General features: G+C 32.6%; 1 protein-coding gene across 5 annotated transcripts in view; it reads right to left on the reverse strand.

Moving 5' to 3' along the window:
- Nucleotides 1-13,276, reverse strand: part of Vps16B (Vacuolar protein sorting 16B) — a 289,159-nt gene that overhangs the window by 80,953 nt on the left and 194,930 nt on the right. For all 5 annotated transcript variants that reach the window (XM_090399626.1, XM_090399624.1, XM_090399627.1 and 2 more), the window contains one exon: nucleotides 2,162-2,251. In XM_090399626.1, coding sequence (XP_090255752.1) covers nucleotides 2,162-2,251 — 90 coding nt within the window. The remainder of the gene's footprint in view (nucleotides 1-2,161; nucleotides 2,252-13,276) is intronic.

Consider the following 13,276-nt stretch of genomic DNA (forward strand, 5'->3'; position numbering starts at 1 on the left):
TTATTTTTAACAAAATAGTCTAGGAAGTCCACAGAACATTCTATGTTACCAGAATTGCCTATAGGAATGACAAAAGCATTAACAAAAAATGAATAACAGTCAGTCCAATGGTTTTAAAGATGGGGGACAGCTCATAATGTAAAATTCATGTCATGGCATGACTGAAAATCAATGCAAACAACGATAAATGGACTAATGTTATAAAAATGGTGTTATAAAAAAAATTATAATCAAAATTAAATAACAACTTCCCTTTGCATGTAATAACATAAGCATTTTTTTTCCAGATTTGCATCCACTTTCAGTGTTTTTAAATCATTTTAAAAAAATGATTGCACATTACATGGACATAAAACAATGCTTATTTAAAGTTTATTTTTCACTTGGTTAGAGTATAATAAATTTAGTTTAATCCTTTATCCAAGTGTGAGCAAACACAGTTTGCGCCTGAAAGTATCTTCAGGACTGGGGTAAGGTGGTACACACCAGGGCAACTCGTTGCAAAGGTGGAGCAAGCTACCAATACTCCTGTCTCAGTATCTCCTATAATGCAAAACACATCTCCTTACGGATATGTCTAATGTTCTGCATTAAGGGAAGTGGCCCTTCCCTTAATGCAGAACATTAGACATATCCGTAAGGAGATGTGTTTTGCATTATAGGAGATACTGAGACAGGAGTATTGGTAGCTTGCTCCACCTTTGCAACGAGTTGCCCTGGTGTGTACCACCTTACCCGTCCTGAAGATACTTTCAGGCGCAAACTGTGTTTGCTCACACTTGGATAAAGGATTAAACTAAATTTATTATAAAAACAATGCTAATGTTTGCTAAAAATTTCACTTTTTTAGAATATTTTTGAAAAACATTATGACATGATAAATGTGGTGCGGCACATGATACACCATAACTTAAGAAATTTATTTGAAATTATGAAAGGTACCATATCTGCTTGCTAATTTCAAGTGATTGTTTTTGTGATTTAAAAAAAAGTTCACTTGTATGCTTAACTACCTACCTTCAGCTATCTGACTAGAAAATGTATGATGATAGTTCAGTGGATGACTCACAGATGGTGATGTATGTTTTTTGTATTCATACATCATCATCAAATTCCTGACATGTACTCTCAAAGGGTGCACAGGATATGATAATACTACATGAAAAATTTACATCATTACTAACTTCCTATCTACAATTTTCCTCCTAATCAATCTGTTACCTGTCAAGACTCCAACATTATCAGATCTTATATATTTCTATCTTCTAAGGCACTTTTTACTGTATCAATCCACGTATCTTTCCTCTTCTATTCTGTTTAAGTGACCATGCCACCTGAGATTAGCTCTGCAAATATATTCATACATAAGGTTATTTTTTTAGTTATTTTGAATTTATGACTGAAGCAACTCAGGCTATGAGGCTAGCGCATTATGTTTGTTAATTGCATGTGTTCCTATGGCCAGTTTGTGTATTGAGGGATGAAAAACTGAAGTTTTGGAGTAAAAAACCTTGCCACCTCCATGTGAGATTGCCTAACTTGCTTCAGTTATTGTGAAGGAGCTTTTGGATACAGAATGTTAGTCAATTACAGTTGACTGTAACATTACACTACAGCAAACTTGTACCTATGGGGTCTTGTCAGGATGCTAATGAATAACTTTAAATCTTTTCTGCATTTTTATAGTAGAGAGGTTTTCATTCATATCACCAAGCTTATTCAAGCAGAATGATTCTAAATATGGTGTTTTTAATTCTTGTGAGATATGTTGAGCACAGTAAAGAGCAAAATTAACATCTGATTTTTGTGTGTGTATATATAAGATTTCTGTTGATTTCAAATCTTATTAAATGTTCTCTACATTTTTTTAAAATATCAGCCCCATACATGAGAGGACAATAAGACCTATGACATGGCAGTACTGTGTCTTTGCAAATTGTTAGACACTTATGCTGAGTACATCAAATACTGCGGTTTACAAAATATTTGCTCTCTCTATTAATAGTTATTAAACTAGGTATCTCTCTCTTTATGGATAATCCCAAGTCCCACTAAAATATATAGGGAGAAAAAAAGATAGATGGCTGAAATAAAGAAATGCAATATAACTTTCCTTAAATCAAAATTTCTAGCATCAGTTACTATATTGGATAATACATACCTTACTTTCAAAAAGGTTGTCTATCTCTCTCCAATCTTCACGTCTTGCTAATGCAGCTAAGGCAACCCATACAAATTGTTTTTGAGAAAGCTAAGTAGAAAAATAGAAAGACAACTCAAGCAAATGAATCAATGAACAACACGAAAGCAATGAAAAGTCGTTTAACTTAGAACTTTAGTACAGTTGACTCTCACAATAAGAAACTACGAGAGAAAGTCCTGATTAAAGCCAATAACTATAATGCTGAAAGTTTATTTTTCACTAGGTTAGACTATGATAAATTTAGTTTAATCCTTTATCCCAGTGAGAGCAAACGAAGTTTGCACCTGAAAATATTTTCAGGTGCAAACTTTGTTTGCTCTCACTGGGATAAAGGATTAAACTAAATTTATTATAAATATAATGCTGTTTGAAATGAAATTCTCTATAAAAATTTTTTCTGTGGTCCCTGCAACTTTGCTTTAATGAATACCAAAGAGTAGGAAGGGACTAGTAGGCAGTCTGTATTAGGAAGAGAATCTAGCACTTGCCATTACAAATACTTTTTCCATTTCTATACATTTTTAATAAAATTTCTGCATGTGTAAAATTCATTATCTATTCTGCAATTTAGACTACTTTGCTTTTCTTTCAAGCCTTAGAAAATTTCTACACCTCTTCTTAACTAGAACCCTTCATAGAAATATAAACATAAAAAAAGTCTCAATGTCCAGTGAAATTGACTACCATTCAAAAAGTTCAGTTTCAAGTTTAGTGTTGAATATTATAACTAATCCCTACTGCTTTAATAATTCATTTATAATTTAGAAGAATATCACATATTTTAGTCTTCATTTGGTAAGTAATACTAATTAAGTCAATATGGTATTTCTGTAATTCTTCTGCTTTCTTTTCCCCATTGGTTCTTTACATGTTGATGGAGGACCAATATCCCAGAAGAGGAAAATCACTAGTGGGGATCTGTTTTAGGGACAATGCTGTTTAACCCATCTGTTTTATATATATATATATCATATGATAAGTTAATAGCTGGCCTGTTTGGCCGAGTGGTTAGCATATCCACTCTCCAGCCAAAAAACTGTGGGTTTGAATCCTGCTGTGGGCATGGAAGTCTGTGAAAATACTAGTGGTGGTGGGCAGTAGATGCTGTTGTTGTAGAGTAGGTATCCTCCCTTGATGAGTCTTTGGATGCCCTGGAGGTGTCACGTAATAATAATAATATTGTGGAAGATTTAGATGGGGATATTCAATTGTTTGCAGATGATACAAAGTTGAGATGAACCACGAGGAGTACAGCAGATGTTCTGGCCATACATGAAGACATGAATATATTGAACCTAGGACATTCTTCATTGAGTGAATGGGCATGCCAGTTCAATGTTGCAAAATGTAAGGTTTAAAATTTTGGAAACCAAGATGGGATGTAGGATTTAAGCTTGGTGGGGATATATTATTGGAGGGAGAGGAAATAAGAGATCTTGGGGTGATGGTGGATAAGGATCTAAAATTTAGAGGGCACACTGCCAAAATTGTAATGACAACACAAAGAATTATGGGAATGATGCAGAGATCTGACTTGTAGAAGTAAGGAGATTCTTGTTCCATTGTCTAAGGCTTTGATTAGGCCACATATGAACTACTGTGTACAGATTTATTCATTTGGTTTCAAAAGGACAAGGAGATGTTGGAAAGGGTCCAGAGGTGATTGATTAAGGTAGTTTCTGATCTCTGGAATGTTGAATAGGAGGAAAGGTTGAGAAGGTTCATCTTTTACAGTCTAGGAGGAATGGTGATATGATTGAGACATACAAGTTAGTAAGGGGTTGTTGTAGGCTCAGTGTCAAAGAGGGGTTTTATAAAATGGTGGGAGAACAAAAGGTAATCTCTGAAAGCTGTATAAGGAGGGTGTGAACAAGGGAGTGAAAAACAGTTCTTTTACATGCAAAGTTGTGAATGATTGAAATGCCTTGCCTGAGAGTGTGGGGTCTGCAGAAAATTTGAATATGTTTATGGCAAGGTATGATGAGCTGCGTGTATGACAAAGGGACCTCCTAGATGAGTCTGACTCCATGGGGTCTTAGGATGATGATAATAATATATTGATAATGCCAGTCTTCAATTCTGTTAAATATAAGGTTTCTTCAATGGCTTCTTCAACACTTTTTAATGTTTACTTTAGTGTTTCAGGACAAAAACAATGTGCATGGGGGGGGGCAGATTATACAATGAGGTGACTGCTGAAGCAACATGATATCTGATTACATACTCTCATAATATGCACTATTTCTACTAGTTAGGATATCTCTCAAATCCAGAAAAATTTATGCAAATATGTGGTCTATAAAAACAAATAATAATAATAATAAAAGATTAGCAGTTTCCTTGGAAGTCATTTCAATATAATAAATCTGCTAATGCCTTTTATTTCCCCTATGGGGAGTAGGTGAGGCTGTTTTAGCCCTATCTAACTTTTGGAGACTGAGAGGGGGGGGGATAGTTCAATCTCCACTGATAGCCAATCAGAGACAGCTGATCAAAGGCTATCACTAATTAGAAATGGAATCCAGTGAACAGATGGCTGACAAGTGCCACCATCTCGTGGCCCCTAATCGTAACACTGTATTGATTGTCTGAAATAGAGTGGTGTATGGTCAATTTTCTTGAGTTTATGGGACTAAAAATTTTAATTTCAAGTAGGAAAAAAATCTGCTTGCCCATGCCAGAACTTAACGCAAAAACCAGTTAAAGAAAGGCTTAGAAAAAGTTCCTCTAGTAAGAGACTAGAATTGAACCTAGGGCATTCTTTGAATGACCTAGTTCTGTGGAGTGCAACACCACTTCTACTGCACAAGTATGTCATTTCAATCTTCTTCTTCTTCTACTACGCATTATTCCCGCTTCCCATGCAGGGTCCGCGTGTTACTTTAGATGCGACTTCTTGTTAGTACTACTCCCAACCGACCCATCACCTGGTCTTCCGCTAGGGGGGAAGTATGTCATTTCAATCTTGTATCCAAATAATGAGTAAACAGAAGTAATTAAGTGTCTCAGAATGATAACTGAATGTTGTTTGGGAGAAATGTCTAAGTGCCACTGCACAACATTACGTATTCTAAAGTCTAGATGGCAATATGATGAAGAAATAGAGTCCACAGATGACTGAGCCCAAAATACCGACTAACAGGAACTAATCAGCTTGAGAAAGCTAGTTACCTCAATGTCAGACTTCAGAGAATTGGTTTTGAGATGTGAATAGTCACAAGCAATTCCATAAGTTTTTCCACAACACATGGAGAGTGCATGTCATGAATTTTCATGGCAGAAAAGTAATACTAACAAAAACACAAGTTTTTGCTATTACTGCAGCAAAATACACATTTGTCAATTTGCATGAGTTAAGATACACAGAAGAATTGGAAGAATTGGAAACACGAAAATTAATAATAATATAGGAATACATGGAGAACATACTCTAAACAGGAATGGTAAAAAATTCATTGACTTTGTAGTTTATAATAACCTAAAAATAATGAATTCCTTCTATAAACATAAAGACATACATAAATATACTTGGGCAGCAAGAGGATGGAAATCAATATTAGATTACTTTATATTAAATGAAAAGACATCAAAATTTTCACTAGATGTTAGAGTTCACAGAAGATATGAAATAAGCAGTGACCACTTCCTTGTTAAAATAAAATTAAGATTACCACCTAAATGGCTACAAGAACAGAAAGAAAAATTGAAACATTTGTTTGTTGTTTTAAGGATACTTGCGACATAAGACTGAATGATATAATCACGTAATCACAAGAAAGATATTTATTTAAATATCTTTCTTGTGATTAAATAGCAGACCACCGACGATGGTCTGCTATTTCCAGACCGAAATATTTGGTTAAATAAATATCTTTCTTGTGATTACGTGATTATATCATTCTGAAACATTTGTTTATAAAACTAGACTACTGAATGACACAAATGTACAATGCTATATGAATAAAGAATTAACCAATATCTAGATAAAATAAAACAAAATGAAGAAATAGAAATAGAATGGCTTAATATAAAAACGATACTAAATGCAGCAGCAAATGAAAGCTTAGGAAAGACCCAAAAATTCAATAAAAGGAAAAAACTGAAGATCTGGGATGATACGATGAAAGAAATAATCAAAAAGAAAAAAGAAGCCTATCACAAATGGTTAAGTAGTAAAAGATTAGAAGATGAAATAGAATATAAAAGAATAAGAACCATAGCTAAAAGAGAAGTCAGAAAAAGACAGAGAATCATGGAACAAATTTGTTTCTAATTTAGAACATGATTTATATAAAATAAGACCCAATGTATATAAAATTTTGAAACACTTAAATGTAGATACCAAAGAAAACATAAGATTAAACAATGAATTGGAATTAGAAGAATTTCTAAATTACTACACAGAATTGTGGACAGACAAATATTTTAAAAAAGACAACTGGCAAACAATTAATGAAAATGAAAAGGAAATCACTAAAGAAGAATTAGAAATCAGGTTCAGAACTATATAAAAATGCAGGAAGAAGATTCAAAGAAAGACTTATTATTTTAAAATAAAATTTATTCAACTGGTATCCCCACCCCCACCCCAATAGAATAGAAAAAAAAGCAATTGTGATTCCTATCTTTAAAAAAGATAATAGAGATGACCCTAAAAACTATAGAGGTATCAGTATACTAAATTCCTGTTACAAAATATATAGCAGAATCTTAAATAGCAAACTAATGAAATATTCCGAAAACTTTATTTTTGAAGGACAGAATGGATTTAGAAAAGGACGATCATGTATAGACCTGGCCTTTTCCCTAAAATTAATAATAGAGAAAAGAAGAGAATACAATTTAGAAACACATATTGCATTTATTGACTTTGAAAAAGCATTTGACAAAGTTAAAAGAAACGTATTATTTAACATATTAAAAGAAAGACAAATACCAAATAATATCCTAAAAGCTATCACAAGTATATATGAAAATAATCAAATGCAAATAAGATTAAATCACTAGCTATCATATACGAGAGAGATAAACCACGGGGTCCTACAGAGATGTCCCCTCTCAGCAACTCTTTTTAATTTCTACTTAAATGAAATAATAATAAAATGGAATAAAAAATTATATCAAGGAATTAAGCTTTCTCCTACAGTCAACTTAAACACTCTCCTCTTTGCTGATGACCAAATAATAATTACAAATTCTGAAGATAACTTACAGAAAGGTATTTTGGATCTAAATGAGATATCCAGAGATTATGGTATGATAATATCAACAGAAAAATCAAAAACTATGGCCTTTAAAGGACAAGATCCAGCACGAACTAAAATAGTAATAGATAACAAGATCTTAGAACAGGCGAATTCATTTAACTACCTAGGATGTATGATCACATGTGAAAATGAAAAAGATATAAATGTAAAAATTGCAAAATATTTAAAAATAACAGGTGTAATTAACTCTATATTTAAACCAAACTTAGTTCAAAAACAAACCAGACTAAAAGTATACAATACATTAGCCCTACCAGTCTTAATGCATGGAAGCGAAATCTGGACAATAAAACAAAAAGACAAACAAAGATTAACAACAGCAGAAATGAAGTTTATGAGAAAAACTGCAAAGTATACCCTATTTGATCACAAAATAAATGAAGAAATTATGAAAGAATTAAACCAAGAACCAGTAATAGAAAAAATTAAAAAATATAAACATAAATGGATGGAACACGTTCAAAGAATGAAAACAGAAAGATTACCAAAACAAACCTTAAAGTACAAGCCATTAGGAAAAAAAAAAACCAGGATGTCTTCTTAAACGATGACTTCTAAGGCCGGAACAGGCCATGCCAGGCCTAAATCCTTGATACGTACGATGATGATGATGAAGACACACAGAACTTGGACACTGATGAAAATCAGTTATGTATAATAACCAATCACACTACAGTTCATACTTCTCCAATTTCATGTGTTTGGGTGTGGAAAGTACCTGGAAAAAGCTTGTTATCTGTGTATTGTCCTCACAACACACAGATAACAAGCATGTAAAATTGCTTCTCATAGTATGGATTAGATTCATTGAATATACTACATGGAATCCTGACATTCCATATTGATGTTTCAGAAATCATGCATGTTCTATACCAGTGGTGTTCAACCTTTTTTACTATGTAAGCTACTTTTCTATACTAAGTTATTCGGCGAGCTACTCTCTTATATAGATCACATTCCCCCCAACCTGATATATGATTACGCACAACTATGCAGTTAAATGCATTCACTCACTTTGGAGGACCCACTCTCCCAGCCCTAAAAACTTTGTGTATTAATTTATTTATCACTTTTAATTATTTTTATACAACAAATAAAACAAATATATTGGAATAAAATATTTATTTCTCTATTTTGGAAAACCAAAGTTAGAAAAAAAAAACAGATTGAACACAAACTCACAAGTTACAGGAAATGCTGGTTGATTAAAAAAAAAGTTAATGTGAAATTTGGCATTGTTTGGACCTCACAATATATTCATAGTCAGGTTGATATGAAGAAGTGGCCAATCGCAGACAATCATTCAAATGATCATTTGTAATTTTGTTTCTTAATTGATTTTTTATGACGTTCATATTTGAAAAACGGATTCTGACAAGTATGTCAATCCGAAACATGACAGAATTTTTCGAGCAATATCAGTTAATATTGGAAATTTTTCATGTGTATACTTCCAAATGACTTCATTGTTTATTGATTTTAAATATAAACTATTCTGAATGTTTATTATCTTAAGTTCTACTTCAGCTTGGTTTATATCAAACAGCCCATAATATAATAAATTTAGTTTAATCCTTTATCCAAGTGTGGGCAAACTTTGTTTGCCCACACTGGGATAAAGGATTAAACTAAATTTGCACCTGAAAGTATCTTCAGGACTGGATTAAGGTTGTACAACACCAGGGCAACTCGTTGCAAAGATGGAGCAAGCTACCAACACTCCTATCTCAGTATCTCCTATATAATGCAAAACACATCCCCTTGTGGATGTGTCTAATGTTATGCATTAAGGAAAAGGCCACTACCCAGACTAGTTTCGACCTTTATTGAGGTCTCTTCAGTGGGAGCCAGGCCCAAGTGGAGATACCAGGCAGAAGCATTAGCAGGTAATCTCTACCTATAGGAGTTGCCAATTGGTGTGCCACCCTTTTTTAATATATTACTCTGATTTAGAAACTTTCAACATCAAACAGGCCACTAATTTTATTTGAAATTTCTGTGATGTTCAAGTTTTCTTGAAATGGATTATTGATAAAAGATACAATCATTTCAGTTTTATTAAAATCTTTAAATCTTGAATTTATTTCTTCCTCAACTAATTCTATTTCAAGAATAAATTCTTTTAAATCACAGCGAAGCATTTCTTGATTTTGTTCAAAAAATTTTAATAAATATGGGAGATGTCTAAATTTGTGGTCATTTATATTTTTCTTTAATAAAAGTAAGTATTGTTGGAAACTTTTTATTGAACTTAACATGTCAATTAAATTTTTATCTCTACCTTGTAACTCTAAATTTAAATTGCTTAATTTCGTACAGAAATCTACTAAAAATGATAAATGTAACAACCATCTTTTATCACTCAACTGTGGATAAATATCTCCTTTTTCATCAAGAAAATTTTTTATATCGTTAATTAATACAAGAAATCTTTCCAAAAATTGACTTTTGTTGAATCAGCAAACATTATTGTACAACAGAAGTTCCCTATCATCATCTGCCTGCAATTTAAATAACCACTGTTGCTCGAAGAGAATTTACAATTTTAAATGTAATATCCAAAACATCTTTTGTGTTTAATCTTTTACTACACAGCACTTGTTGGTGAATAATACTGTGGTACGTTAAAATATCTGGATATTTGTCATCATTTTTACATAATGAAATGAAGTCTGATTTATTACCTATCATTGTAGAGGAACCATCAGTAGTAATAGACACAAGTTTAAAAAGCGGAAGTTTGTGTTGTTTCAAAAATTCATCAAATGGCGAAAAAATGTCTTCTCCCCTAGTCCTTCCCAATAATGGTAAAATTTTCAAAAGTTCTTTACTTGAATAATCTTGAAATACCATGCGAATAAATACCATTAACTGAGCAGTATCAGTGAAGTCATTTGATTCATCAAATTGTAATGAAAACGCAACACACTGGTGAATGTCTGACATTAACTGAGTATTCAGACCGGGCACTTAAAATTTCAACTCTTCTCATAACCGTTGTTCTGGAAAGTTGTAAATCTTTAATATTCGAAATGATTTCATTTTCATTTTTAAAATCAGAAAATAAAGATTCTGCTGCTGCAAGAAACGATCCTTTTATTAACTCTCCATCAGTAAAAGGCTTTTTTGCTTTTGCTAATAAATGACACTTTCAAAGATGCAATAGTGGCTGATATTGGTTTATTTATTACTTTTGAAATCATATTTTGTTATCCAGAAAGTCCTGCCTTTAAATTTATAATTTTTGATTCACGTATTTCGGAATTTTGGGAAAATCTTCATCATATTTTGCACGTAGCGGTCAAAAATGTCTCTCAATATTACCTGTTTTTTTGGAATTGCTACAGATGAATTACAAATCAAACAACACTTTCCATTTACCATTGTAAAGAAATAATCCATTTCCCTTTCCTTGTGAAAATGATACATCTTCGATTTCTTTGATACACTCATGATTATCCTCAAATAAAAAAAAAATAACTTTTAAATATTTCATTAAAATAAAAAATGTTTATAACACTGATCAATTAGTGAACAAAATAATGGTAAATCCAACAATAAATTTAGAGCAACTGAAACTCAACTGAAATTCTAACAGTGGATAGTGTGAAGTGTGTGATGTAGTTACGAGTAAACACGATTATAAACGAAATGCATACGATGTGCTTTGCTTATAATCGTATTCACTTAGCTCGCTGATTGACCTCCACTGATCCACATTAATTCATTTACCTGGACTTATAAGAAAATTACTGATTTGATAATTTTAACGAAAAATAAATAAACAATAGCAATACACTTAAAGAGAATTAAAAAATAATATAAAACCATTACCCTTATCCAGTTCAGCCGTCACTGTGTTATAAAACTTGAGCAAGTTACTGAGGCATGATCTACCCTTCACAAAGCCATGCTGTCCCCCGTACAGTATCTCATTTTCATCAATCCATTCCTGTATTTTTCTCTTGACTACTTTCTCCAAGACCTTGACAACGATTTCTGATCGGTCAGTAATTTGCAACAGTTAAGATCTTGGATCCTCCTTTATGCAGTGAAACTATTTTCCCCTCTTTCCACACTTCAACTTGTCAACTTAATTTTGGATCTTAGTTCTAACTAACTTCTTCAATATTTTAACCATTACTCCAGACAGAGACTGGATTATAATTTAGTGCTTCAATCTTATCTTTCTTTCATTAGTTCATTTAGAAAGTACTTTCTTTTTAACCCAACTCTCAGATCCATAACTGAAAACTGGTTTTAACACCGTCTTGTATACTGCAAGTTTGGTGTTTTTGGCTAATTTCTCTCTTATTCCATATACATTTATTCAGCTGACTACCTACTATATCAGCTTTGCTTATTCTCTTGTCTATTTCCAGATCTAACCTGCCATCTTCACTAAAAACTGTGTCTAAATAGCTGAAATATTTTACTTGTACTATAGGATCTCCATTCAGAATGTGGTGAAGTTTCTATGCTCCTGCCTATTTTCAGAGTTGGCCTTTTTTACTGCTGATTTTCACGCCAAATTTGTTACAGCTGTTATTCAATTTAGTTTGAGAATTCTGGACACTAGACCTGTTTAGGAGTACATCATCATCTGCATAAAGCAAATAGCTAAGTTTGGAATCTTCAATTTTAATATCAGATCTAATGCCACTTTCTTTCATAATGTGATCCATATAGATGATAATTAACAGCAGAGATAATGTGCATTCTTACCTTATTCCATTTTTAAAAAAAACCACTTCATGCATTTCCTTAAATTCTAACTGCTGACTTACAATATAAATATAGACTAGGTATTGCTTTGTATAATTATACTATATATATAATTGTTCCATTTACCATATATATATATATAACTGTAGTGTTCTGAAAAGCATTTTCGTGTGCATCATGTCGATGTCTTTTCTAGATCTACAAAACTAAAGTACAAATCCTTGTCCTATTTCCATAATTTCTCAACTATTGGTTGTAGAGTGAAAATCTGAACCTGACAACCTCTATTTAGTCTGAATCCTGCCTGTTCTTCTCCAAGTTTCTTTTCTACAATTTTTCTCAGACTCTTTTCAAGTATGCTTGCATAAATCTTACCTAGAACACAGTATAGAAATTCCTATGTAATTCTCACATTCTGCTTTATTCCCATTTTTATGTGTGGGAACTATGAGAGCTGTACTCCAATCTCCTGGAATTCGACTGCCTGACCAGGCCCTCTGTATTATGCAGTGTAAGCACTGCAAAACTTTTATACCTTCATACTTAAAATTTCTGGTTGAATATCATCTACTCCAGCTGCCTTTCCGCATTTCAAGTTTTTGATATGTTTTTCTACTTCAAGTATTGATATGTACTCCTGTTTGAATTCCTCCTGAAAAATTTCTAGTACACTTCTCTGATGGCTTGGTTCATTTAACAGTCTTTCAAATTAATTACTCCAGGCATCTAGGATATCCTTCTCTTCAGTTTTCATATCACCTTTATCATCTTTGATTCCTTTTACAGTACTCTTTCCTCCATTTCTAAGCTTCTTCAATAGTCTCCAGAACATTTTGCCACCTTCCTGATGTTTATTTTCCATACTCTTACCAAAATCTTTCCATGACTTTTATTTAGCTACTTTTGCACATACCTTAGCTCAATTACATTTTTCTCTGTATTTTTTTTTTTTTAGGACATCTGCCGACTTATTTGCTAGGAAATTTTGGTATGCTTTCTTCTTTTCCAGGACTGATTCTTTAACTTCTTGTGTTCACCATGGTGTTCTTACTTTTCTATCCTTGCAGACAACTTCATCACA

This window comes from Typopeltis vanoorti, chromosome 10 (assembly GCF_054136105.1).
Source record: "Typopeltis vanoorti isolate ZY-2024b chromosome 10, IOZ_Tvanoo_1.0, whole genome shotgun sequence".
NCBI classification, from domain to species: domain Eukaryota; kingdom Metazoa; phylum Arthropoda; class Arachnida; order Uropygi; family Thelyphonidae; genus Typopeltis; species Typopeltis vanoorti.